Source organism: Rhinolophus sinicus, linkage group LG15, assembly GCF_036562045.2.
Source record: "Rhinolophus sinicus isolate RSC01 linkage group LG15, ASM3656204v1, whole genome shotgun sequence".
In the NCBI taxonomy this organism is placed as follows: Eukaryota; Metazoa; Chordata; class Mammalia; order Chiroptera; family Rhinolophidae; genus Rhinolophus; species Rhinolophus sinicus.
In genome coordinates this window covers 26291834-26319237 of record NC_133764.1, presented here as the reverse complement: position 1 = coordinate 26319237, position 27404 = coordinate 26291834, and the positions used below count along the sequence as shown (strand labels likewise).

The 27404-nt window shown below is 56.9% G+C and overlaps 1 protein-coding gene across 9 annotated transcripts; it reads right to left on the bottom strand.

Moving 5' to 3' along the window:
• Positions 1-1006: 1006 nt before the first annotated feature.
• On the bottom strand, positions 1007-27121 carry TSPOAP1 (TSPO associated protein 1). 9 transcript variants are annotated; one of them, XM_074320873.1, is made up of 33 exons: positions 25906-27120; positions 25034-25141; positions 24626-24754; positions 23866-24045; positions 23190-23375; positions 22769-22882; positions 21920-21997; positions 21745-21828; positions 21400-21489; positions 21092-21214; positions 20734-20838; positions 18553-18603; positions 18128-18148; positions 17081-17285; positions 16374-16546; positions 15030-15145; positions 14653-14762; positions 11269-12099; positions 10953-11104; positions 10225-10602; positions 9901-10140; positions 9480-9662; positions 8060-8902; positions 7371-7470; positions 7120-7271; positions 6353-6521; positions 5905-5976; positions 5483-5515; positions 5188-5291; positions 5031-5102; positions 4680-4790; positions 3947-4008; positions 1007-2220 (listed from the first exon to the last, which is right to left on the bottom strand). In XM_074320873.1, exons 1-32 carry the CDS (start codon positions 26233-26235, stop codon positions 3979-3981), a joined length of 5673 nt encoding a protein of 1890 aa, XP_074176974.1. In that variant the 5' UTR covers positions 26236-27120; the 3' UTR covers positions 1007-2220; positions 3947-3978. The 9 variants fall into 9 exon arrangements, with proteins under 9 accessions (XP_074176974.1, XP_074176975.1, XP_074176970.1 ...); XM_074320874.1 differs by having other exon boundaries at positions 5905-5949; XM_074320869.1 differs by lacking the exon at positions 3947-4008 and having other exon boundaries at positions 25906-27121.
• Between the last annotated feature and the right edge of the window lie 283 nt (positions 27122-27404).

The following is a 27404-nucleotide window of genomic DNA, read 5'->3' as shown; positions in this document are numbered from 1 at the left end:
CTCACAAAAGATGGGCAAGATCCGGACTGAAAACTACAGATCATTGCTGAGAGAAATTAAAGACCTAAATAAATGGAGAGATATACTTTGTTCATAGGTCAGAAGACTCAACCTTGCTCAAATCTCAATTCTTTCCAAAATGATTTGTTTGTTCACTCTTGTGTCCTTGCCTTAGTAGCTGCGAGTCCCTGCGAGGTGGCGGGTGGGAGCTGCTGCTGATTTGGCGGGTTTCCATGAGACCGCGGGGGACACAATATGCTGCACTTTGGTGGCTTCTCACCTGGGCAGTGATGCTTCTCCTTTCTGCCAGCTGCTGCCAGCCATCTAAAATGCCACCTGGGCTCTGATCCAAGCTGCCACTTCCACTGTTCTCATCTAAAGGCAGACATCCTCACCTTTGCCCCTTGGCCCGTGAGCGGGGAGAATGCACCCGAGTCAATAGACCTGCTTGCTCCCCACATGGAATCCCAGCTCACCATGCGGGTCTTTTCTGCTGTTTGTGCCACCTTTAGGCCTGGAGCAATGTGCAGGACTCTCCACGTCACCCTGCTTGGAGGCTTCTGAGTATGATCTCCCATCTGTTTCTGTCTTTTCTGGAATCCTGCCATTTCTAGTCTACTAAGATTCCCTCCCACCCCTTCTTGCTTTCTAGCAGAACTACACATGGTGTTTGCTTGTTTGGTTGTTCTTACATCTATTACTTCCATGAATTTAGTAGAGGGGAATCAAGACTGCAGGATGTGCCTTCTCTCATCTTATTTTCCCTCTTGTCTAGGTCTCTTGCTCCCTCCAGGACCCAGCCCCAACTCCAAACACCTGGCCCTGGGAGCAGGGACTCAGGAAGCTGCCAAACCTTCCTCTCAAGAGCTGCCTGGTCTTCTTGCCATTCATGAGTTTTGCCCCAGTCGCCCTGGCGTGTAACTTCTGGGTTCTCAGGTCAAGTCAAAAGCCCAGCAGGACCCACCCCTTGAGTCCTTTGCCCCAGGTTTTGTGAAAGCCCAGCATGGGTTTTGTGAAAATAGACTTTATTATAATAAAATGTCTTTTTAAACAAATGCCCCCACCATTCCTCACCCCTGGAAACCAAGGTGGGAGTAGGGGTTCAAACAATCTCCCACCACAGCAAAGGAAACATGCAGAGACACTCACCCAGCAGGAGGGCGGGGATGGGTGGTTAGGGTACGGGTGGAGAGCCCCTACCCGACTCTGAACAGGGAATGTATGAAAATAGCTGCATAAATCTGTCCTTTTCCCTAGCCCTGGACTCCCACAGGGGCCAGAGGAAAACGATGCAAAAGAGAAATTGAATCCGATGATCAAAATAAGGCAAACCCAACTCCTGCTTTCTGCCTGCTGGCCCCCCGGGTCTTTGGGGTTGGGGACACACCGGGGGCCAGAGGCTGGGCTGGCAGGGAGCGGTGGAGCACTCTGGGGGCAGGGTTAGGCCCGCTTTGGCATGGCCTTTCTCCTTCCTGGGCCTGTGCAGTGGAAGTGAGATGGAGGAAGCTGACTGAGGCACTGAGTATGTACATATATACATGGCTCCGCCGCCTCCCCGTGGGGAGGGGGCTGGGGACAATCCAGTGCAAACTTTCCTTCAAGGGAGGGAAGACACGATCAGGACAGCCATCAGAGGGACCAGGCCCCTTTCTCCCCCTAGGGTCCTCGGTCCTGGGAGCAGCGAGGGCCAGAGAAGGGATTAGTACAGCATGGTGGGAAACCAGGCCTAGGTGAGTGGACTAGAAGTCAAGAGTCCCAAGTCTAGTCCTGGCTCTGTGACTGAGGTGGTGCTCAGCCACCTTGGCAGAGTTACCCTCTCTGGGGCTGTTTTCCCGCCTATAAGAAAAGGTGCCTTTCCAGAGGATGCATCCTCAAGACTCATCCAGCTCTGACCTTCACCGAGTCTCTGATTCCCTTCCAATTGCCACAGTGTTAACACAGAAGAACAGAAGTCCAGGGCCTTCCCCCATCTCCCCCAAGCCAGGACAGTGCTCTGGGGGTCTCGGGGGGCCACTTCTTCCTGCAGGATGGGCCACAGCGTCACTCCTTCTTCCCAGACCCCAGTTTCCTGAGGAGCTGCTTCCCCTTGGAGAAGAGACCTCGCACCTTCTCACCTGTGCCCTGTGGCCCCCCCAGTTGCATCCTATGGAAGCTGCCAGGCCCAGGGGCACAGGGCCAGCCTGGCAGCACTGGGGGCCCATGTATTGAGCTGGCCCAGTCCTGGAATGTGAGAGAAAACAGACAAAGTTAGGGCCCGACTCCCTGCCCTAAGCTGACTCCTTTATCCCACCACCTCACGTGCCTACAGTCCCCCGTGTCAGAGCCATGGTCAAGAACCAGAGCCCCAGCACCCTGCCGCACACATGCAGAGCACAGAGAGGCCACTGAGAACAGTGATGCTGAGGGAGCACTGAGGTGAGAGTCCAAAGGGACAAAGGCAGAGTCAGTTCTGCTTCTGTTCACTGGGGCCCTGGGCAGGCCCCTCCCCTTCTCTGGGTCTCCTCACAGGGCTGGCGGAACTTGGACCTGATCCTTGGGATGGGTGCCCCAATGTTCCCCATGTCATCCCCTCTCATCAAAAGGAGAGCAAGGACCAGGATGGCTTTGAGGGAGCCGTCCCTTCCCGGGAAGGTGGTTCCTGCACCACCTCAGAGACAGGAGCATGTCCTCCAGCCCAGCAGACGCGGTGCCCTGGGGCCTTCAGGTGTGGAGCCAGTGCCCACCCCATGGGGAGGAGATCAGGACTCTTCCTTGAATGGCCCCTGGGAGGGCTGCTAGCAGCCTGGGGCCAGAGACAGTCAGGCATCACTCAGCCCTCATCACAAGTATAGAGGCTACCCTGGCCCCTCCTTTACATCTCTCCCTTGCTGAATCTCCTCCTAGCTCCATTTGCAACCGTAAGTGGTCCCTCTGCCACAGGCCCACGCAGACACTGTTGTTAGTGGCCTAAGGACAGGGGTTGGGCAAACAGAAGAGCCACCAGGAAGCCTCCCCCAAACCCCCATATCCCATGTCCTCCACCATGACCTCCTGTCCCTGGCATAGCTCAGTCAGGTCTTGCCAGCCGGCATGTTCCTCATCCCCCACTCCCCACTCCCTTTTTCAAACCTCCACTTGCCACCAGAGCCTGGCAGTCTCCTGGCCAGCGTCAGCCAGGGAGCCCAGACCAGAGGCAGGGAGCTGGGTGCCCAGCCTGGAGCCTGCCCTCACCACGGCCCTGGTGATGGGGCAGGGCCTGTCCACCAAGAGCTCTGCTAGCACCTGGAGGTGAAAGTGCCCACTGCCAACCAGCCAGGGCTGATGGCTGGCCAGGAGACCCAGGCCCTTCCTACTCCCTCCCAGGGCTCCTTCTATAATAGCCCAGGAGGGAGGGGTTGCTGGGGAAACAAACAGAGGGGGTCTTTGAGCCCCAGAGACGAATGATGTGGGGTTATCTATGGCCTCCAACTGTTTAAGTCCCCCTTTTACTCCTCCAGCAGAGGAAATGGAGGGTTGGAAGTAAAATCATGCATCTGATCTCCTAACAGGTCATGATGTAGGGAACAAGGGTGGCAATACTATTATTATCAGTGGCATTACACTGTCATCCTTCTGTCACCAATAATAATCATAATATTGTAATACCATAGTCATATGGTATCAGAATACACTGATGAGTCATAATACGGATGTCACATCATATTCTATAAGCAGATGCTATAGAATATGAGGAGTCAGATAATATGGGACATTACATACTAAGATGACATGTATTCCTATGACATCTGGCACTGCCCAAAGGCAAGGGGAAGGGGTGATCCTACACCCAAATTTGGCTCATAGCAAAATCACCCTCCCCCATTCCCTGGAAGAAAGTGGAAAAGTCAGGTCAGCTCTGGCATGCTGTCTGATTACGGTGACATGGGGAGTGGGGGTCACATGGACATCAGGGCTAGACCCCACTTACATGTTGCTCTCTCTACATATATCTATCTCCATCTAGCACTGGACTCTTCTCCTCCTCATTCTCTGAAGAACAGGGAACAAAGAGAGGAGATGGGTTACAGACAGACCCACATGCTCTCCACCCAGTCACCAGGTTGCTGCTGGGTCACAGGGGCTGGGCCTCCTTTGCATAGCCTGTGCCTTGGGAACTGCTGCAGGTGGGAGCCCAGCGTTTTCCAGTAAGGTCCTGGCCTCCTCACCCGCTCCCTGCCCTGTGAAGCTGGAGCTTAACTGTACTCCACCCACCCCAAGAAGAGGTGAGCTCTAAGCATGGGAACCCAGGAAGCTGGGCCTTGCTGGTTAACTGGCTTTAAAAAGCTCCCAGGAGACAGAGAGATCCAGCAGGGTGGGAGGTGCCCTTTAACTGGAGCTATGACTGGTTAGAGGAGTGGGAGTCCTAGGGGTCCTTGTCCACAGGGCTCTCTCTCCTGTGTCAATCCCTGGGTGTGGGCAGCTCAGTCAGATGGGCTGGGTCAGGGTCACAGCCATCACCCCTCTGCAGAGGGCGGCACCTACTGGGAGGGAGCTGGCCCTGCCTGGGCGCCCTCTGGCGGTAACTCAGCAGCTCCAGCCTGGACACTGCTCACTTGGCTCATCACCTGCTATGGCCCTCCCACGACCTTGCCCTGGTCCCACCGCCACACCAACAGGGTAGAGACCCAACTGCTGAGGTGGGAGCCCAGCTCTTCACTGACCTGACTCTCGGCCTGGGGTGTCCCAGGCTCCCTGTCTGAGCTGCCCACCTCAGGCCCAGGGCCCTCCAGGAAGTTGGATGGAACCAGGCCCCTTTGTCCATTCAGTTCCCCCTGGGGAGGAGATGCTGGTGAGACTGAGACCAGGAAAGAGGCCTCAGCCCCATCCCCCTTGACTCCAAAGCCCCTGGGGGAATAGCCTGAGGTCAACAACTCTGTCATGCGAGGTGACCCGTCCATTCCTCCAGGTGTCCATCAGGAACCCTTGCTCATTCTCTCCCCAGCTCTGGGAGAGCCCTCTCTGAAAGATCTGGTGAGAAGGGGTATGGTAACCCCCCACCCCAATGTTCTCACATAGTAGAAGCCATCATCATCCATGCCCCCGAACACAGTAATGACGTCCCCTGCTCGGAAGGGCAGCTCTGCCTATGGAGAGATGGAAAGGCAGGTGTCAGGCCCAAGGAGGCCCTGCCACCACCACCCCCCTTGGCTGGGCTCTGAGGGTCCTCACCTCCACATCCATGTTGGGGGAGCTCTCCCGAGGGTTGTAGTCAAATGCAGCCACCATGGAGCGGGGAGCTCTCAGGCTGGCAGAGGAGACTGGCTTGGGGGGGCCTATAGGGGCAGGGGGAGAAGACTCTGGACTTTCTCTAGACCTCCCACCCCATACTATGCACTGGAGGCCTGTTGACCCCTATTTACCACCTCCCCAACTAGCTGTAGCCCCTGGGGAGAGACCAGAGGGGCCACCCACCCTACCTCTCTCCCCCCCCCCCAGTCTCCCCTGCACAGGGATGGCCCCTCACCTGCACAAGGCCGGGCAGGACCTTCTGACTCAGCTGTGGAGAGAACGTGTGTGAGCGCCCCTCCCCTCACATCCCTGCTCAGCCTCACGCAAGGGAAGCAGGAGGAGGATGCTCAGGGAGCACATGAGCCCAGCCCTTTGGTTTGCGTAGTGACCTAAGGCCCAGAAAAGGTAAGTGACTTATTCCAGGTTGCACAGAATTTATATAGTCAGGTACTTTTTGGAAGCGAGGTCCTGGCAAACCACTCCTCATCCCCATTAAAATGAAGCTTCCCCCTGGAGGGGATGGATGTAGTGAAGGTCTACCCTTATCCCCTTTCCCTGCTCAAAACCCTACATGTGTCTCCCCAGAAAGCCAAGCAGTGCCCCCTACCCCCATTCATCCTCACAGGCCCCTGAAGGGGAAGGGGAGATGTCACCCACCTTTCTTGGACCGGCGGGGCTTGGGGGGAGGCCCAGTTGTGCGGGCTGTGGAGTACAGAAAGAGACCATTCCCTAATTCAGGAAGGCAAGTAGACATAAGAGAAACTGAGGCAGGGGATAGGACAGTGACTCTGGAATCTCCTCATAGGGCCGCACCAGGGTTCCTGCACTCAGGTTTCTGAAGGGCATCCCTCTCCCACCCCCAAACCCCAGGATCCAAAATACACCTCTGCAGCAGATCTCACACCATATGGCGAGCTCGCTGCTGTGGCCACACTGGACTCAGTCTCTGTGAGGCCCCAGAGGCTCTGCTAGATTCTGGATAAATGAGGCATCCTGCTACTCCAGATACACCAATTCTCTATCCTCCCGAAATACAAAGATCAGAAGGGAGTTGAATTGGAAGTAGGATGGCGGGGTGTGGGTGAGGAACAGCGGCATGTCATACCTGAGCCCTCAAGGAGAACATCTGAGGACAAATGACCCCACTGGAACAGCTGCTGCCTCCCTGCCGGACTGTCCACCGCCACCTCCGCCACCATGTTGCAGGGGATGTAGCCCGTCCGGCCCCCACCTTCACCCCGGTAGAAGCCATCGGCATCCTTGTCCCCAAACACCTGGAGGCAAAGACCAGGTGTCTCAGAAGGCCAGTTCAGTTAGCTCCCTGTGCTCCAGGCTCTGAGCCCCACAGCACCGCACGTGGAACTGCAGGAGAATGTTCTATCTTTGGTGGGCCATGGAACAGGAAATGGGGGAAAGGGCCAAGAATCAGAGTCAGAGGGATGAGAGAAAATAGCCCTTTCTGTATTATCATCACTATATGCACGTCCATTCCCCAGGCCCACCCCCAACTAGATCTCCCCAACCTCAGAGCAATAACAAAAGCCTTTCATAAACACTTAGAAGTATAATAAAAGTTGTCACATTAACAGCAGCAGTTCTATTGTGCTATATGCCAGGCAGCTGAAGTACTCTATGGGTACTACATCACGTAAAACCTCCAACAACCCTATGAGGCAGACACTAACACTAGCCCCATTTTACCAAGGAGGAAACTGAGGCCCAGAGGAGTTCATGTACTCAAGGTCACACAGCTAGAAGTGGCAACCCTACATCATCTGGCTCTAGAAGATGCGTTCTCACCCATGCATGGCTATGATACCTCCCTCCAGTGCAGGAAAGGAGGCATGAGGGAGTCCACAGACAGTGAGTCACCTTCAGGATCTGGCCCTCCCGGAAGGGGAGCTCCTCTTCCCCGGCATCAGGGTTAGGCGACATCGACACAGGATCATAGTCAAACAGAGCCACAAACACCCTGACAGGTAGGTCCTGGGAAGCCAGCACCTCTGGGGAGCTCCTCGGAGGGGCTGTGGAGGGGTCGGGAGAGAGAGAAAGCAATAATAAGCTCTGGTGAAGGCCTTAGGAAAGGCCCCCTCTGCCTAGCCAACCCCTCATCAGGTGCTCACCCAACTCAGTGGTGCCTGGCCTGGGGGGCCGGCCCCCTCTCTGCAGGGGGCCCCTCCTCCCAGAGCTGTCCTGCCCTCTGGGCTCCCCAATCTCTGGTGCCTGCAAAGAGAGGGCAACAGACAGTAGAAGTGTCACACCATCCCTCTGGCGGGCACCTCAGCGGGGCAGAACCCCACACGCTCTCCCCAGCTCTTCCCCGTCAGCATAAGCAGCACAGCAGAGCAGGGACGCAACATTCCTCTCCTGAAGCCTTGGCCCAACCTTGCTGGAGACGAAGGGCAGGATGGGAGGCCCCAGCTCCAGCCACCCTAGATGTGTGCAGTAGAGGGGACTAAGATGAGAGCTTAGAGTTGGCCAAGGAGCGTGTGAGAGGAGGGCCTCTTCTCAGCTGGCCATCACAGTCAGTGTCCTAAGCAGAGGAAAGGGCCACTCAGCCCGTAGGCAGGGGGCTGCCTGGTGGCAATTGGTGACTAATGATAACAGAATATTGTGCATCCCAGTTCCGATCAGCAGAAGCAGCAAAGCAGTGGAATGTGGGTGGGAGGAGGCAGGTGAGGGAGCCCGGAGGCCCAGCCCCACCTCTGCTGATGGAGGCGGCAGCGTGGAATGGGAGTGGCTGGTGGGCAGCAAGCAGAGCCGCCAGGCGGCAGCAGGTAGGGGGCTGCCCAGGGTGGGAGTGGGCACGGACCCGGGAGGCTGGCTCCTTGGTTCTGCCAGTCGCACTGCGGCCTCTCCGTTCTGGCTCCCCTTTCTCCCAGGCCGGAAGGCGTGGGTAGGGGTTGGGGCCTGAATTCGCCTTCACAGCCCCCTTGGACCTTCCTATGGGTGCTGTGCCCCAGGCCTCCCCATCTCCGAGGTAGCAGGAGCTAGTGACGTTGATGCCCCCGCCGCCCGCCTCCTGCTCATCCTCAGAATCATATTCGATGCTGATTTCCAAGCACTTGGGGGAGAGGCAGCTGGCCAGGCCAGATTCTGGGGTCCGGCCACGTGGGCACCTCTGGGAGGGGGCCAGGCCCCCTCTCCCACCAGCCTCTGGTCCACCCCTGGTGCCCTCGCCCACAGTGGAGCCGCCCCTCTCCCGTGTGGGGCCTGGTCGTCCAGAGGCCTGGGTCCCGCCGTTACTGAGAAGGCGGCTACAGTGTTCACGGGGATCTGGGGACCGCTTGCGGTTTAGGGGTTTCTCGGTAGAGCCACTTCCTCTCCTCCAGCTGCTTCCACCAACTAGTCCGGCTGTGTCCTCCAGGTGGTCTCCGGCACTGGAGGGCTCAGGAGACAAGGGACATGGGCCAGGTCCTTGGGGTTGAGTGCTATCACAGTCCAGCCCGGGCAACAAAGGCTCCGGCGGGCTGGGGTCTCGGGAAGAAGATCCTGCCCTTGGCTTCTCCTCGTCCTCCTCGTCCTCCTCTTCCTCCTCCTCGGGGATGCTAAAGAGCTTCTTGCTGCAGAACTGCTGGAGGGGCAGCTCCAAGATCTGCTCCAAAATCTCCTCGTCGCTGTCAGTCTCACAGAAGGGCTCGGGCTGGTGTTGGGGCTGGGGGCAGGAGGGAGGAGGGCAGCAGGGAAGAGAGGTCCATGGGAAAAGGACAGAGCTGTGATCTTTGCCCTCAAATGAGGGCAGGGCTTGCAAGCAACCCTTTAGCCCTCCCTCAGCTTCCTCCGAGAGGAAGGACCAGAGAAGGGGATGGCCCAAAGTCACATGGCATGTCCAGGGCAGGCAGAGGAAGAATGAGGGAACATACCCAAGGCATAGGCCGCACAATGCTAGGGCCCCTGAGGGACAGGAGCAGGCTGTGCCAGTAACAGCAGAAAGGCCTCCCCACCCCTTCCCCGGTAGCTCCCAACACCAGGCTCTCCGATGGCCAGGGTGCTGCATCTGGTGGGCTGGAGTGGAAGAAGGTGCAGCAAAGAGCTTCTTATCCTCCCCTTTCTTCCCAGGAGGGCAGAGGCCAAGCCTGAGCCACTTCCTATCTGCTGCTTAGGACCGGGCCCAGGCCACACACCTAGAATGTTGCTGGCACTCAGTGGCAGCTGGAGCAGCTGCTGACACATGGGGCAGAGGCCCCTGGAACCCGAGGTCTAGGCCCCACCAGCCCTCCACACCCCATTACCTTGATCCCATTCTCCCTGATGCTCTTGCCAGCAACCTGCTTCTGGAAAGAGCAAGTCCTGGAACCCAGCTCCTCTTCTTCTTCCTCCTCTTCTTCCTCCTCCTGGATGTCTGACAGATCTGAGTTGCGGCCATGGTCCACAAGGGAGCTCACTGGACGGACCCCGAGCTCTGCCGCGTCCTTCTGCAGGAGAGGGGGAAGGGCAGTGAGAGGGGCGGGGTGGGTCAGCCCCAGCCAGAATGAAAGAGGTCTCTTGGCAGAGGGAGAGAAGGTCACATCCCAAATGGGGTTATGCACGATGTGGGGGCTGGGGAGAATGGGAACCAAAAGAGAAAGAAATCAGGAAAGATGAGGTGACAAAGAAACCAAGGAAGCAGGTCCTGATTTTTTGAAATGGCACAGTGTGTCCCCAACCCTGTACCTCAGCCCTGGGCCTCAGCCCAGACCCCATGTCTCCTCCAAGGCAGGCCTCAGCACAGGGCACCTTCGGGGCCAGAGCTCCCTGGGTGGAGCAGGGTGCCGGGCTGGCCTCTCCCATGGTCCACTCGGCCTCCTCCTGGGCCAGTGAGGAAGCTGCAGGGCCAGGAGCTCTCTCACTCACGGTTGGCTCGCTGGTCTGCCTATCTTCTGAGGTGCCCAGCACAGCTGCCCCAGCTTCCTCCTGGAATGGGAGGCACTAAGGAAGAGCCCAAGTCTCAGGCCCTTCTCCCAGCCTCCACCTACTCCCCCCTCCTCAGCAGGGTACCTGGGAGCAAGGTGCTGGGGGCTCCTCTTGGGATCCTTTTGGTATCTCTCTGGGTGGGCTTGCTCGGGGGTCCTCGGGGGGCTCTCGAGTTCTATGGGGCTCAGGGCGCTGGAGAGGGGAGCTGGGGTCTCCAGGCCCTGGGGTGGCTGGAGCAAGGGGTGGTCTGGCCTCTGAGCCTGGTCGTGGTGAGGGGCAGGAGACCCTGGCTGGCAGGAAGGCTGCAGTCAGGGCTGGGGCGACAGGAGCCGGAATGGAGTCGGCGGACTCGCCATGGGGTGACATGGTGCGCACGGCCACCTCGCTGCACGCCTGCAGCAGCTGCAGCTGTGACAAGTCCACCAGCACGCTGCCTGCTGTGGGGGAGGCCACCTCCATGATCTGCAGGGTGGAGGGAGCACAAAATGGGAAAGGGAAGCTGAGCCGGCCAAGTATGAGGACACGACGACGACGGCTAGCATTCTGCCAGGCTCTGTGCTAAGCCCTTGGCACGCCTTAACTCACTTAATCCTTCTGGCCACAGGGCTTCAGTGGGGGAGAGGTTTGTTGCTTTTTTTGAATCCCAATCAACTACTACCAAAGCCCATGCTCTTGGCCAATACACTACCTAGTACCCAAATGCCAGGGGCTGGGCACCTCTGTGCCAGGCTGAGACCAGGCCTCTGAGCACGGCAAGGAGAGACCCTCTTCCTGCTCCCAGGATACAGGTGGACAGAGTCTCCAGGCCATACCTTCTGCCCATCTGCATAAATGGCATAGCCTGTGACCCTGACGCCGTTGGACGTGCCGGCAGCATCAATTGTTACTGGGAGCCAGCTGATGACCAAGATTCCAGGGGAGGGCCCCGGCTCAATCTGCACATCCAGGGGGGCATCAGGCGGGCCTGGGAGAATGAGAGGGCACAAGACCAGTAATGCAGGACACACCACTGGAGATACCAGACCACTTTGCCATTTCCCTGAAAATGCAGATAGAACAGTCTGCCCTTCCGCCATCACCCACAGCCGGGCCTCCTGGGTGTTACAGTCACTACTCAAGCTTGCATACCTGCTGGGAGTGTGGTGAACTGCAGGGTGGCAGCCCGATGCTCTGGCCTCTCCCAGCCTGGTTCCAAGGGCCCTCCAGGTGGGAGCTGAGCCTCCACTCGTGCCTGATAGAGTGTACCCGGCCGCAGGTGGCAGAAAGTGGCCCAGTAGGTGCTGGGGAGGGCAGGGGGACACTCTTCCCCATTGAGGTAGATGGCATGGGCCAAGTTGCTATTGCTGGGCACCCAGGTGATGTCAGCAGATGTGGCTGTCAGTCGATGGACCCGCAGCTGGCTAGGTACCACTCCGGCCCGGGCACCCACTGCCAAGCAACAGCGCAGAAGGTCAGAGCTGCCCCGGCTGGTCAGGGCCTGCACAGAAACATGGAGGGGCCCGGCCCGCAGGTCCAGGTTCTCAAGCACAGCCTTGGAGGGTGCCCCAGGTCCCAGGGCCTGACGCAGCTCCCCATTCACGCAGATATGGTAGCCACGTAGCTCCACTTGCTCAGGAGGTGCCTCCCAAGCCAGCACCACGCTGTGGGCCAGCTGCTTGAGGACGGCCAGATGGTGGGGGTAAGGCACAGCAGGGGGGTCGCCCAGGCCCTCAGGTGGGGGGCTCAGACTGAGCTCATCCCCTGCAGCCTCTTCCTTCGATCTGGGCTGGCTGCGTCCCCCACTGCTCTGGCCCCCACTACTGCTGCCACCCCCACCTCCGCTCAGGAAACTGAGTTCAGGGCCTGAACTGTGGGACAAATCAGCCATCTCCGAATGGAGGGAGGTCAGGAGGTCGTCGTCGGACACACGCTCTACAAAATTGGAAGGGACCAGGCCCCTTCGGCCATCCATAAGCTCCCCTGGCAGGAGGACAGGGAAAGGGAAGACAGAGAGGAGGTAGAGAAAAAAACAGTCCAATAAGTGCATTTTAGAAATGGTCACTGGGTGATGTTAAGCATTAGATTCAAATCAACATTTACCTGTCAGTGCTTTGCAAATGCAAGAGAAGTCAAGATCTGGACTAGGTTACTGTTCATTTTTGTGTGATAACAGTATTGTGGTTAGACAGGACAGAGCTTCTTAAACTTTACTGTGCGTATCAATCACCCGATTTGTTACAATGCAGATTCTAATTCTGTTAGGCCTGGGTGCGGCTGAGATTCTGCATTTCTAACCCGTTGGCAAGTGATGCTGGTGCTGCAACAATATAGGCCAACGTCCTTGCTCTGAGAAAGTGCCTGGTGAGGTGTGTCTAGGTAAACTGTCATAATGTCTACAGCTTGCTTTTCAGTCATTTGTCTTTTTTATCACCTATATATAGATAAAGCAAATACGCAAAATGTGAACAGTTATTGATTGCAAGTGGTGAGTATATCGGTATTCACTGTACTAGTCTTTAATTGTTCTGTACATCTGAAAAGTTCCATATTATACAGGCCTGAGGAGTGGGGGTGGGGCGCCCCTCAACTTCCTTTTGAGGACAAGGAAGAGGTTCCTCTTCAAAGGAAGAGGGAAGCACTACCTGGTCAGGGTAAGGAAAGGAATCTTGAGAGACAACAGATATCAGTGCCAAAGAAAAGAGTCTCCCGTGGGTTCTAGCTGGACGGGACCCACAGCAGGCCTGGGTCTAGGAGCATGACTGGTGGTCAATCCAGTGACCAAAGGGAAGTTCTGTTACTTTGTGCCAGTTTCTCTGAACACCTGACAACAGAGTATTATAACATTTGTTGTTGTTTGTTTGAGGGATGTCAAGGAAGGAAGAAGAAATCAAGCTATTCTGGGAGAAGGAAAAAGGTCCCCAGGGAACAGATGAGCTGGTGGCTGCTGTGCCTTCGTAGGAGCAGGGAAAACATGGATCAGGGCTGAGGGCAGAGGGTGCCTGTAGGCAGGTCTGAGCTGCAGGAGGGCCTGCGAGTTTCCCCAACACTCTCTCTGTCTGCTTAGATTAAGAGGAAAATTTTTTTTAAAAGGTAAGGAAACTTGAAGAAGAAACAGTAGGGCCTTTCAATAAATTAGATAATATAAACACGACAGTGGGTTCAATCGTGGCCTCCAAAAATATGTCCACATCCTACTCCCTGGATTCTGTGAATGTGGACTTATTTGGAAAAAGCATCTTTGCTGATGTAATTAAGTTAAGGGGCTTGAGATGAGCTCATCCAGATTATCTGGGTGGGTCCTAAACCCAATGACAGGTGTCCTTATAAGAGATGCACAGAGAGACACTGGGAGAAGAGGAGGAGACCATGTGATGACAGATGCAGAGACTGTAGTGAAGGGACCACAAGCCAAGGAAAACCTGGAACCACCAGAAGTTGAAAGGTACAAGGAACGGATTCTCCCCTAGAGCCTCCATAGGGCATGTGGCCCTGCCAACACCTTAATTTCAGACTTCTGGCCTCCAAAGATGTGAGAGAATGCATGTCTGTTGTTTTAAGCCACCGGTTGGCGGTAATTTGTTAGGGCAGCCCTAGGAAATTAATATAAACACTAACACAAAGGACCATGACATTAAAAGTAGGAGGCTTCACAGCACTGAAAGGCTGAGGCTGGAGCCTGGGATGGAGTCGAGCCAGGTAGTTCATGCCACTGAGGAAGGTCCATGTGGGACCAGACGTCAATGAAGCAGTCACTTAGCTAAGGTTTCATGAGGAATATGGCATCGTACACCCAGTTGTCCACACGCCTTTAACTCTACCCCAGATTCTAGTAATTTTTGGTTAGTTAATATTTATGTTTTTGCTGCCCCCCCTCCAAAAAAAAAAAAAAAAAGGTGCTGGCTTTTTGGTTTTTTTTTATAAAAACAAAACTATAGTCTGGTGCCCAGCCAGGGCCATCCTGGAAGTGTCCCAAGGCCATTTCTTCTCTAGGCCCTGCCCTGTCAGGCAGTCTCAGTAATGGGGTATCTGCGTCAGTTGCCTGGTCTCCCCACAGGCACTAGAGAACTTCCCTGAAGCCCACGCCCTGAAGCCTGGGCCCTGACACCTGCTAACTACTTGCCAACACCCTTTCCTGGCTCTGGACCGATTCCTCCTCCCCACACTCAACTGGAGTCCAGCATCAGATCTATGTTACATGCCTGACCTCAGTGTCACTAGGGTTAAACACTGCTGTGCCCTGTCTACCAGCACAAAGGTGAATTTAGCCAAAATTCTGTGTGTCACTGTGCATTATCTAGACTGTGGTAGGTCCTGTCCTGCCCTGCTTGGGACAGACCTTCACACCAGCTGTCCCCTTTTCCAGATCCCTTCCTTTCTCTTTCCCCACAGGTTGTCAGATCTCTGTTGCCTTTTGGCTGAGTCTGAAAAGATATAGTGGGCTGAGCATGCTGGGGACCTCCAACGGGTGAAGATCTTTGGGAAGAGAAGCTTAAAAACAGAGGAATGAACAGAGTGACCCTACTACCTTCCTACCTTCAAAAAAGCCGTCCTCATCCATGTTGCCATAGATGTAGATATACTCGCCAGCAGTAAGTGGAAGCTCTGCCTCTGGATTCTCATTGGGGCCCTCGAAGGGATTGTAGCTGCCGGGAGACACAGAAGAGGAGGAGGACCGTGACCTACTATGTCCAGGTCCCATCTCCTCTCCCCTTTGTGGAGACTTGGTTGTCCACCATTAGCCAAGTGGGGCACTCAATGGGCTCACCTTGCCCCAACTGGGTTAAGAGGACAACTGGGAATACCTATAACAACCCCTCCATTTCCAGAGGCCTCCATCTTCACCTGGCCCCTTCCTCCCAAGCACCCCAAATGCTAGGGGAGGGGATGGGGAGCAGGGGTGAGGGGCCCACCTATAGCGTGCTAGGAAGACCTGGATCCTGGCTCCTCCCTGGCTGCCCTCCGGCACTGCTGGGAGCAGGGAGACGCTGTCTGGCTCCAGTTCCTCCACCTCACTGGCTGTGTCCACCTGTGGGAAAACAGAATTGCCAGTGTTCTCCAGGACCCAGGGCCAATGGCAAAGCAAGCAGGTTTCTAGGCCAAGCCAGAGGAAAACCCACTGCTCTGAGAAGGGAAAGTGAGGGCGTGCGACAAGGCCAGCAGCAATGAGCCCCGCTGTTTTCTAAATCAGTACCTGAGTCAGCCGGTCCTGGAAAAGCCCAGCTTCCCTGGATAAAGGGAGAGGGGATAACCTCCCCAAACCCCGACTGCTACTGCACCAGCCCAGGAACTAAGACCACTTTCCCCATCGGCGAGGTGACCAGCCACACTGTTATGGAATGGGTGTCCAATGGTAGTTTGTCTCCTTAAGGTAAAAATGCAGCAAAGCACCAGAACTATAAAGAGCTGAATGCAAGGAGGCAGAGGGGGCTAAGAAGTCCCTGAGAGAAGGATACCGAGCAAGTTAAGACAAGGCCAAACCTGCCCCACGACATCCAAAGCCAGCACCATCGTTCTGCCCACAAGGGGGCAGCAGAGGCCCAGGGCTGGGTTCTACCACTTTCCACAACCTTGGACAGTAGGCTGCTCCTGACCTGCCCCTTCCACTTTCTGGAGTTTGGGAGGTACAGAGAGGTAAGAAGTGACTGGAAGAGTTATGAGTGATGCCCAAGAACCTGGCAATAACAAAAGCTGCCATATGTCAAGCATTTACTGTGTGCTCTGCACTGCGAGAGGCACTTTCCTTATATTTTTTCATGTAATCCCCACAACAAACTTACAAGGCAGGTTGCATCAGCTCCAAAATCCAGACAAGGAATCCGAAGCCCAGAAAGGGTCTTGCCTAAGACAAAGCTGGGATCTGAATCGCAGAACCTGTGCTCTTTCTCATGTACCCATGGCTTCTGCTACACTCTCACGAACAGTCTCATTAAGTGGATCCTGGCGCCCAAGTGTCTCCCTCCATCCAGCCCAGGACTCTAGGGCTTCTCTGAGCCCCAGAGGGGTGGGGTTGGGCGGCCCCAAGGTAGGCCCTGCAGGAGGGCACGGGAGAGCAAGATAGGCTCCACCTGAGCTCCCTGCCCACTAGGAAAAATCCACAGGTCCCTCTCTCCTAGGGCCTGGCTCCACTTCCCAATGGGGGACCCTGCATAGGCCAGCATCTACCCAAGTCCCGGGGACCCCAAATAGGACAAGGCCACGTCCCCTCCCCTTTCCCCAAGACGGAGGCAGACCCCAGGCCCCTCCCCTGCACTGACCTCAGGCGTAGGGCATGACTTGGGGCTGTTGTGGACAGACTCGGAGTGAGAGGAGTTGGAGAGAGACTCTGCCTTCTTGGCCATCCTTCGAGGGACCCCAGCAAGGATGGCAGGGGCAGGCTCAGAAGACTTTGAGGTGCAGTGCCCTGGGGAGCCTGGCGGGAGGTCAAGGTCTAAAGAGAAGATGGCACACGGGTGTGGGTCTGTGGCCTAAGGAGGGATCAGGGACCAAGGATGGAGCCACCTGGGTATGGGGGCAGGCCCTCCATTGCAGGGTTTCCTTAAAAGAAGGGAAATACTTGGGGGGAACTTACTAAGTGGAGGCAATTTACACTATTATTTCACATATCCTCAGAGCAGCTTGATGAGGTGCATGGAGCTATTCCTTTCTGACAGCTTAGGAAACCACAGCCCACAGAGGTTTAGCAGCAAAGATCACATAGACTTTTAAGTGAGTGGAGCTGGGACCACCAGATCTGACTGATGCCCAGCCCCGACTCTTCACAAGCCCACACTGCCCGCTATTGAGTCCTAGCGCCCAACTCCTAGTGGCCTGAGACGCCTGGGCCAGAGTCTGGGACAGCCACTCCAGGCCTGGCTCTAACTTGCTATGTGACTTTGGGTGAGTTGCTAGTCTTCTCTGACCCTGAACACTCTGATCTTGGTCTGGGGGATTCCAGGCTAACGTCACTGGGGGTCTACCTTACCTTTGGGGCCAGGCCCCCGGCAGGGCTGGGGGATAGAGCAGCAGCAGGGAGGTGGTGGGCGGTCCCCAAGGATACTGCAGCCCAGGGCTGAGGTGAGCAGATCCAAGGGGCCAGGGTGTAGGCGGAAGGCCTGGAGTTCCTGCGCCAAGAGGCTGAAGCGCTCTGTCTGGCTGCGGCACTGCTCCTCAAGCTCTCGAACCCGGACCTGTGCCAAGACCCTCCATGAGCCACCAGACCCAGCAAAGCTGCCCAGTCCCAGCCTGTGCTATCTCCACACAGCCCCACACAGGGCTTCAGACTGCATCGCCCAGCCCGCAGGCCTGGGTACCAGCCATCAGCCTGGCTGCCCCATTGCCCTTAACGGTGTCTGAGCTAAGGGTAAAGTCCTAGAGCTGTGGGACATCTTCATCCCTCCCCCTCCCCCAGAGAAGGTGGGGGGGCCTGCCTCACATTCAGCACACCCTCTCCCCCAGGCAGTGGTACTTCCTGCTTCTGGCTGCTTTCTAGGCCAAAAGGGATGGCTCCCATCCCCATCACTACAGCCAGTAGCACCTCAGGAGTTTTCTTAGCTCTGCTGCTTGTCACCTTCCCAGTCAGTGACCCAAATCCCTGCTCTGAGAGAGGTCCCCAGAGAGATCCCAATCGGGAGCTAGGGACATCTTTGTGACAGGAATGAGCCAATTCTCAAGACTTTTTCTCAGGTATCCAGAGTCCCAATATTTGGGGCTCTCCCCTGGCCAATATCAAGAGGATCACAGGTTAGACTAGTGATGAACTGCCTCATGGGCCGAGTGGCTCGGTCCTAGAGGAGGGAAGGCCCCGTGTCTGCCAGGCACAGTGGCAAATACGGGGCAAGCAGATGGCCCACACGTCCTGTGGGAACCCAGCACATTTCCAGATTCTCAGGTCTGCTCTCAGTTACACTCTGCTCTGTTGGACGTGAGAGGTGGGACCATGTGGACCTGAGGGAGGAGATGTGGCTCAGCCCGCCTGGAGGGGAGTGGAGGAGGGGACACGCCCAGGAGGTAGGGCTTCAGGAGGCTGTACCTGCATGGAATCCAGGGTAGACTGTGGCAGGAAAGGAAAGCACAGAGGAGAGGTTAGACCCCGAGCCCTGTGGGTAATTACCTAGCGAGGGAGGGAGAGAGGGACCCAAGTGGACACCCTTTGGTCAGCTCACTGGACTGACTGACCACTTCCTAAATGGAAGGGTATTTCAAGGTAAAGGCTGCCGCTGGGGGTGGGCGGCAATGGGAGACCATAGCCAACAGACCCAGGAACCCCTGCCTGGCTGTGCTCTAGCCTGAGAAGTAGGCCAATGGCGGAGGGGATTGTCTAGGCCCTGAAGCATTTAAGGGCCCTTCCTGCAACCCCACATCCCACACCCCACACACAGTCCATTCCAGGTCTCTTTGAATTTCCCCTGCTTCTCCCCAAGCTGGTGTTGCTAGTGGCCACCTCCAGGGACCTACCTCCAGCAGCTGTACGGCCCCTTCATGTTCCCTCCTGGCTTCTGCCTGGGCCTACAGGTGGGAGGAGGCAAAAGCTGGAGGGGAAGGATGAGGAATGGGGATGGGAGAGAGGGAGATGGAAGGGAGGGTAGGACGAGGGGAGGGGAGGGAAGAAAGGGGTGGGAGAGAGGGAGATGGAAGGGACACTGGGAAGGTGGAGGCTGAGGGTTCCTTCCTCCCAAACTCCTACCCCTGAACCATGCCTTAGTCCAGAAGGCAATGGGGTCAAAGACAGGTGGGCCTCATACTGTTTTTCTCTTCCGGGATATCTACCCTCCGGTTCCCCTCCCACCTCTCCGGGCACTCCTTCTCAGCCCCTTTTACCTGCTCCCTGCCTTCTACTCCTTTGAATGTTAGGGTGCTACTGGGCTCACTTTATACCCTTCACTCTCTCCCAACAGGCCCCTCTAGTCACGCTAAGGACTCCAAAACACGTCTTCAAGACCAACTTCCCCACGACTCCAGACTCATAGATCCAGCTGTCTATGGACATCTCTGCTTGAATGTTTACCACAAAATCCAAAGTTGGCCAACATAGAATTCAGACTCAGGATTTCCTACCTCTCAGATCTGTTGCCCCTTCATCCCTCACCCCCTGGGGAGTGAAAAGCCCACCCTCCATCAGGGTTTACTCAGCAAATGAGTGACAGAGCGGCGACTGTCAGTCCATGACTGGAATCCATGGAGTCTTGTGGATTCTATCTCCAAAATATACTTCAATTCAGTCCACTTGTTTCCACCTGCACTGCCTGTACCCTAGTCCAGATGGCCATCATCGCCCCCCCTGGACCCCTGCAAGAGTCCCAACACCTGATGGCCCTGCTTCTGTGCCCACTCCCGCAGCTCACCATCCACAGTGCTGCCAATGTTATTGTAAGGGTGAAACTCAGTGAATCAGTAATGCAGTTAGACTTAGATAGTTTGCAGTTTGACTCACTGCATAGCTTCCTATCTAGCCACCTGTAATTAGACTTAGTTTGTTTGCAGTTTGATCCATCCTGATACTCATCTATTTTCTCTTTGCTTCTCCCCTCACTGATTAACTGAAGAACTCTGTTCTCTTTCTCAAGGCTACCCGTACCTCGTTTATTAACAACATCCTAACCTGGAAAAGAGCAATTTCTTAATCCTCAGGCGCCCCGACACTGGAATCGAATTTACAACTCCCTTGCAGTTTTTACTGGTAATGCATTAAAGTCCCAGGCTGCTAAGACCAAGTCCGAGTCCAGAGTGCAGAGATAACATCGTCTTCAAACAGACCAGACCTCAGGAAGGATGTCAGCCCTCAAACCTGCCTGACTGACTCCCCCTTCCCTATGTAAGAAAAAGCTAACCTGAAGTTAAGGACAACTGTCCACTCTCAGACTCTGGACTCGGCCCCGGCGACCACCCCCCGACACACACACTCCCCTGCCAGTGTTTCTCTCCTTACTACCAGAGGCAGCCATCATCTTTGGACACTGCCATGGGCATTCTTTCTCTGCCCTAACGTTAATAAAAACTTCCTTCATAGAGTCTGTCAATGCTTTCACCTTTTGTGAATAACCAGGGGTTAATTCCACACCATAACAGTTATCGCCTAAATTGATGAGTCAGATCATGCTACACCCTATTTGGGACCTTTCAACAGCCTTCTAACCACTCAGAGAGCAAAATATCCAAACTACTTCCACAGTCTTTAAGGCCCAAGGTGATCTGGCTCTTGCTGGCTCCTGCTGTTCTGTCCATCCTACCACATTCTAGCCACACCGGTCTGGATCCCCAGGTTCTTTCCCACCACAGGACATTTGCATTTCTAGTCCCCTACCTGGCATGCTCTTCAGCTGGCTTCCGTCCTTGAGGACAGAGCCTTTCCCACTGACCTCTCTCTAAAATGGCCCGTCACCTCACCCCAGCCACTGGTACATCACCCTGTTTTCTTCCCCCATTGCGCTCTCCGTGACTGGGATCATCTCATTCACAGATATGCTTATTTGATGATTGGTCAGAGACCTGGTCTTTGCCTACCACTGTCCCCCAGCGCCTGGCACACAGTGGTTGCTCAGTAAATGCTCATTGGATGAGTGGATGGTTAGACTAAGCTGAGGTCCAGCAACCTACCATCCTTCCCTCATTCCTGCCCCGTGAATACCCTGCCCCCACCTGCTGCAGCCTCCGGACCTCCTCCTGCTTCTCCTGCAGGCTGAGCCGAGCCTGCTCATGCTCCACCTCCAGCTGCTGCCGCCGCTGGGCCACCTCCCGCATGTGCTGAAACACAAGACCCTGGGTTAAAGCCAGAACCCCAGTCCACCATTTCTGCCCACGATCTAAGATGAGGGAACCTCAGACACCACGTGTTCCAGATACCCTTAAAAAGGAAACTGACACTACAAAGGAAAAGGACTTGTGGTCCAGGATTCAGCCTCAGACCTCAGTGCCCCACAAAGGGCATATTCTACGGTCCCACTTTCTCCCTGTGCCAGAGACCAGTACCTTCCCTCCACCTACATAGTCCTCTCACCTTCAACACCTGCTCCAGGCTCTCCAGTTTGCTCTGCAGGCCCTGGCTCTTGCGAAGGGCCAAGTCCCTCTCCTGCGTCAAACCCAGGAGCTGGCCTCTCAGCTCTGCATTCTCCCACTCCACCTGGAGATGGGGGAATGGCAGGGAGCTAGATGTGTGAGCCCTGTCTCACCAGCTCCCTTACCAGGGAAACTGTACCCTTCATATTCTGGCCCAGTTTGGATCGGGGGTTGGAGAAGATAGTCCCTCACCAGGGACCAGGGCCTAGCAGGAGCCCAGGCCCCCCCGCACCTGGGCAGAGAGGCTACCTGCTCCTTCTCTGTGGCTCTCCCATTGAGCCGAGAGTTCTCCTCCACCAGGCGGGCATTCTCATTCTGGGCTTCTCTCAGCTGCAGTTCCTGAGAGACCAGAGGAGCTCTGGGGTGGGGGCCCAGCACCCACATTCCTCCCCTTCCCACACAGAGGACCCTGCCCTCCCCGACAAGGCCTTCCTCCCCCACCTGGAAACTGCATCAGCCAGGAAAGGAGAGCCCCGTAGCACACGTGAAAAAGTGAGGGTAAGATGGATGAAAGCAGAGCTGAGAGGGAACCCACCACCTGACTGGCCTGGGGGTAGGGGGGAGCTGGCTTCTGGGAGACACTCCAGAGCTCACCAACTCCTCACATCGCCTCTGCTTTTTTCGGGCTTCCTGTTCCAGGCTCTCACATTTCTTCCGCTTCTTACTAAGCTCTGATTCCTGTGGGGTCAGAACAGAGGGCTCCTCATGTAAGAAGACACAGCTGCCCACAACAGGTCTCCTCCAGCCCTTGATCTCTGCTGGGACTTACCAGCTGCTGCACCCTCTGTTGTTTCTCTGGCTCCCCTAGGACCACAGGTGGGTTTTCCACATCCTCCTGGGGCGTGGCCTGGAAATGCCCAGGAGCAGGGGGCTGCCACCTGAGAACAGGGCCCCAGGGCAGTCTGCCCCAGCCCATCTCACAGTCAGCAAAGAGATCTCTGCCCAGGAAGGGGCAAGGTGCTGTCTGCCCACCCCCTCCCAGCATCTCCAGCTGATGTGAAAGTGCAGAGGCTGCACCTCTGCATCCTCCAGACATAGCGCTTTGAGATCCTGAGACCCATGTGTGCCCTGGGAGATAGGCCCCTTATCCAGGCCAAAGCTTTCCCTTTTTAGCTTCTCCCAGCAGCAGCCCTGCTCTGTACTCAATAACTGTTCTGGTGTCCTTCAGTGACTGGCAGAGAACTAGGAGGCCACCTGGATCCCCAGGGATGTAGTGTTCCCAGAGGTAGGGGTTCTGGACCATCCATATCTGGGCTTGGCCTAGAGCTGCAAACCTGGCCAGACCCTCCGATAGCTTCCCCCAAGCCCACTCTGTCGTACTTCCCATTTATGTGTGCAAATCTGGGGGAGTCCAGGTCTTGATGGGAAGTGCGTCTCTCTCCCTGGGCCAGGCAGAGGGGCAAAATCTGAGCAAAAAGCACCCCATACCCTGAGGTTTTGGTTGATATGGAGTCCCTTCTGCCACCCCTCTTCCCAGGAGGTGGACCTTGCTGCTGCCCAAGGAGAGAGGATGGCGAGGAGCCAGATCACTAAGTTCTGGGGGTCCGGAGGGGGTGGGGTCCGTAGTCCTCGCGACAGGAGCTGTCTAAGCCCGGCGCCCAGTGAGGGTCGCGCGTACCTGAAGCCCCCCGGTAGCGGGGGCCGGGCCTGGCCGACCAGGCAGGCGCTGAAGGGGGCGTCCCCGCGCTACGGCGGCTGCGGGAAGCGGCTGCACGGGCTGGGCCCAGGGCGGCTGCCAGGGCAACCAGGGATTTGCTGCCGGGCCGTACCACTGGCAGTGCGGCAGGGGCGATCGGGCGGGCCCCGCGGGACGCGGACCTGCGTAGGGCGGACCCCGAACCCCCGGGGGCAGGCCCGACGCAAGTACTAACGCTGGGAGGCTGCGCGGGGACCGTGCGCCTGGGGTCGGGAAAGCTCCCCAGCCCTTGGAGTCCGCACGCCACCACCGGGGCTCCGAGCGCTTTACAGGGGGAGATCCTGGAACCGCCACCACCCCCACGTACACACACCCACACACCTGCCCTTGCGCGGGTGCTCACCTCTCCGGGGATCCCGGGGGCGGATGCCCCTGCTCTGACCCGGGCAGTGGGGCCTGAGGGCCCGGGTGGCGGGGGCGGATCCTGCTGGTTGCGCAGGGCAATCTGCCGCTGCAGCCGCAGTACCTCCCGCTGGGACTCGCGCAGCAGCCGGTCGAAGTCCCGCACGTGGAGCCACTGGGGACCCTCCTGGGTTGGGACAGGGAGGGGGATTTGACCTAAAATCCTGTCTACCCCACGCCGTCCCCTTGCTGGAGGGGCTCAGATACGCGGGAACGTGCACATCCTTCCATGCATACATGCTGGTCACAGGTGCGTGAGTGTACAGGCACATGCTTCCTCCAACCCGTGTGCAGACGTACACACTAACTCCTTTACTGGGCACTCACGGTGTGCCCGGCACTGTGCTAAATACCTTATGAACATTGCTTCACGCAAGTGTGATGTACTGAAACCTGGAGCACAGAAATTCCCTGGTCTGGGACTCATGGCTCCGCCCCCCTCAGTTCAGTCTTCTACCGGTTCCCACCTGGGCCGTTGCCAGGGGAACTACTCCCCAGCAACCTCCACCTTCCCGCTTCATTTGCATCTCGTTAACATCTCGGTCCACATCCCACAAGCCTGGCAGGTGGCCCTGTGTAGGGCTGAGCTGGATGGGGTGATCAGGACCTCCTCGCACCTTGCCCGCCAGGGTGAGCCTGGCCTGCAACTCCCTGCACTCCCGCTGCAAGGCAGCAATCTGCTTGTCCTTGGCCAACAGGGCGCTGGCTGTCTCACTGAGGTCCCGGGCTCGCTGGCGGGCCAGGGCCTTCTGGCACAACTCCAGTCTGGTCCCTGGACGAGGCACGGTGGCACTCACCTGGCCAGAGGAGGGGTAAGGCCAGTGGTCATCTGAGGGCCGGGGGACTTCTCCCACTCATCAGCATCTCGCAAAAGAGGGGTTAGGATAAAACCTAGCATTGTGGCCTCCTGCTTTTACCGTGTCTGGGGCATAAGAGGACCAACAGCCTCACTGGACCCATCCCAGCAATCCTCAAGCAGGACTGTAAGCGTTAACCTCACATCCTAGTTTAGGCCCAAAGGACGCTGCTAATTTAGGGCTGCCACTGTGATGGGTCTTCATCCCTGCCCCCACAGGCTCTGCACCCAGAGATGAGCTCAGCGGGAGGCTGTAGCCAGCACCAGCACGTGGTAACCCAGAATCTTGTTCCCTGCCTGCTCTGGAACTCCTCACCCAGCCCTTCTCTCCCTCCCGTAGCTCCATTAATCCTCAGCCCCCTAGCCTGGTCAGTGTCTGCCCTTCCTAGACTTTGGCCCCTGGGTTCCTGCTTTCTTGGATGCTAAGAGTCCATGACTCCCAAACCCCACCCCTCGGTCCTAGCCCTGGCTCCCCTCTTCCCTGGTCACACAAGGAGTGACGAGGAGCCTCCAGTTCTCACCACCTTCAGGTTAGTCTCCTGCAGCTTCTGGGCCCTCTCCTCCAGGCGCTTGGCAATGACCGCCAGCTCGGCATTCTTCCGCTTCAGCCTCCGCACCTTCTCCTCCGTCTCTGGGAAGCTGCTCTTCCTCTGACAAGGGGTTGGCCAGAATAGGGGCATGTGGGGAGCACCTGGCAGACCCAATCCTAACTGTCCAGACCATGAGCTAGAGCCCTGGGCTCACAGTGGGGTCCTTGGCATCTTTAGGGAGGGTTTCACCCTCTCTGGGTCAGGGATCATGTCACCTCCATGTGGCTCCCACATGGATACACATGGGATGACGAGGACACTGAGACAGAGGGCCAGGGTGTCTGAGTCTGCCTTTCCCCAGCTCCAACCAGGACCCAGGATTCGCTTTCCAAACCTCACCAGCATCTGGTTTTCCTCCTTAAGGATGGCACAGCGCTGCTGCAGCTCCCCCAAGGCCCTCAGCAGCTCCAGATTGGGCCTGTCCCCAAAGCCCATGTTCAGCTTGCCCTGGCATGGGAAAGGACAGGGCACAGGGCCTCAGGAACCCACCCTTCCTAGTCATAGCCCTCCTGCCATGGTCCAAGGAAACACGGAGACAAGCAGGTTCTCCCCCCATGCCAGGCCTTCAGAGTGCAGCACAGGAAGTCCAGGAGAACGGGCTCCCTGCCCACACTGGCGTCCCCAACCCTAGGACCCTCTCTAGTAGTCTCCAATTCTTCCCATCCCTGCTCATCTCCTGGGAAATGCCAGCTTGAGCTCCCATCCCCACCCCTCCAGGCTCCTCATGGCCCCTGAGTACCCCCCACCAAAGTCCTGCTCCCTCCATTTTCTACAGGAGACTGCTCACACCCACCTCAAACCTTGTGCTCCTTGGCTCAGCCCAGCTCTGAGCCCCCTCCCCTGAATCTGCTTCCACTGGACTCTGATTCTACTGTATACCTCTACATACCCCAGTATCCTCCAGTCCCCAAGGACAGAGACTCACGGAGGAGGAGACACAGACAGACTGTCAGAGAGAGACTAACAGAGGGAGGGGGTAGGGGCAGGGCCAGATGTAGACAGGCAGAGAATCAGAAGGACAGACAGATGGCAAAAAATGGAGCCACTGAGATTCCTACCCAAAGAACGGAGGACTGACAGTCACAGAGACGAACCCACAGACAAGCCAGGACAGGAGAGGTGGGCAGTGGGGTTGCATATCATTCCCAGGCTGGAGGGCATGATGAGAGGCCCCCCCACCTCACAGACCCAGCCCTCCACAGCTCCCTTACCTTACTGAAAGCCTCCACCTCCTCGTCCTCCAGCTCTGGGCAGCTGGGTCCTGAGCTCGCTGCTTGCTTCCCTGGGCTGGGCAGCCCAGTTTCTGTTCCTTCAGGGTGAATGTCCCCCACAGGCCTGGGGCTCTGGGCTCCCTCGGGCTCAGAGCTCTCCAAAGGCCCTACTTCTCCTACCTGCAGAACTGCCGGAGTATCGGCAATGCTTGGGGCTGAGCCTCCAGATTCGCCCCCCTGGCCTGGAGTCCAGCTCGGCCAGGCAGATAGTGCCCATGGCTCCATGGTTCTGGGGTTCCCCCGCTGTGGGAGGGGTGTCAGTTGCTCCATGGTATTGCCAAGGGGCCCCAGGATCCGGGCTGGGGGACATCACCCAGCCAAGTGAAGGAGCTGGAGAGGGTCATGCCAGGCCAGACCCTTTCCTCTCTGACCTCTTGGCTTCAACGGGTCTCCATCCAAGGTTGGCTGAGTTCTTCCTCACCCACAAAGGAGGCTGCAGGAGTCAGGGCTGCTAGAGCTAGAGCTGGGGGTATGTGAGCTATGTTTGCTCGTGGCTGTGTGTATGCGAGAGTGTGTGGAGGAGCGCGGATGTCCCCGCGGGGGCTGGGAGGATATGCAGAGGCCACCAACAGCAGCGCTTGGGTGAGGGTGTGCGTGTATTTCCAGGTCTGTGTGTGCAGGTCAGCACTGTCTTATGTATGTGTTTGGAGGATGAGTGCCTCCACTTGTGTGTGCTGGGGTGGGGGCGTAGTGGTTCTGTGTGTCACTGTCTGTGCCTGTTTCAGAGTTACCAGTTGTTTCTCTATGTATGTGTGTGTAGGGGGGAGTCTGTATTGCAGGGCGGTGGCAGTGTGTGATGCTGTCATTGGTTGTATCTGAGCATCTGTGTTGTGCAGCTGTGTGTGCGTCGGTGTCATTGTGTGTCCATCAGGGTCTGTGAGTCTGGTCATCCATCACGACCCCTCAGCCTGGCTAGGGTCCACAGAAGCTGCTGGGGGTGATCCCCAATGGTCCGCTGTGGTCCTTTATCTCCTGTTGTTCTCTCCGCTGCTGCTCTCTAGCTCGCTGGCTTGCTGGGCGGCCGGGCTGGTCCTAAGGAGGCCTGGGTCGGTGGGCTGCTTGCCTCATAGTCTCTGTCCCTGCTGGCCTGACAGCCCAGGAACCTCGAGATGGTGGGCGCGGAGGAGGGCTGAGCCTCAGAATGGGTGGGGGGTGAGCAGGAGAGAGCAAGCCCTCCCCTCCCCTCCTCCTCCCCTCCCGCCCACCAATAGGAAGTCAGCTGCTGGTTTCCATAGTGATGGCGCTGGACTGGTAGGCTGGACCGGCAGGCAGGGTCGGGACAGAGGGAAGAGCAGGTTCCTCAGGGGATCCCAGCCCAGTGCCCCCACATGTGGCCACACACACACCCATACCTTCCAGGGTACAGAGGCAAGTGGGCTGGAGATTGTTCTCCGCACATCGGCCTCAGCCCAAGACCATAGAGACAGAGACAGGAGTGC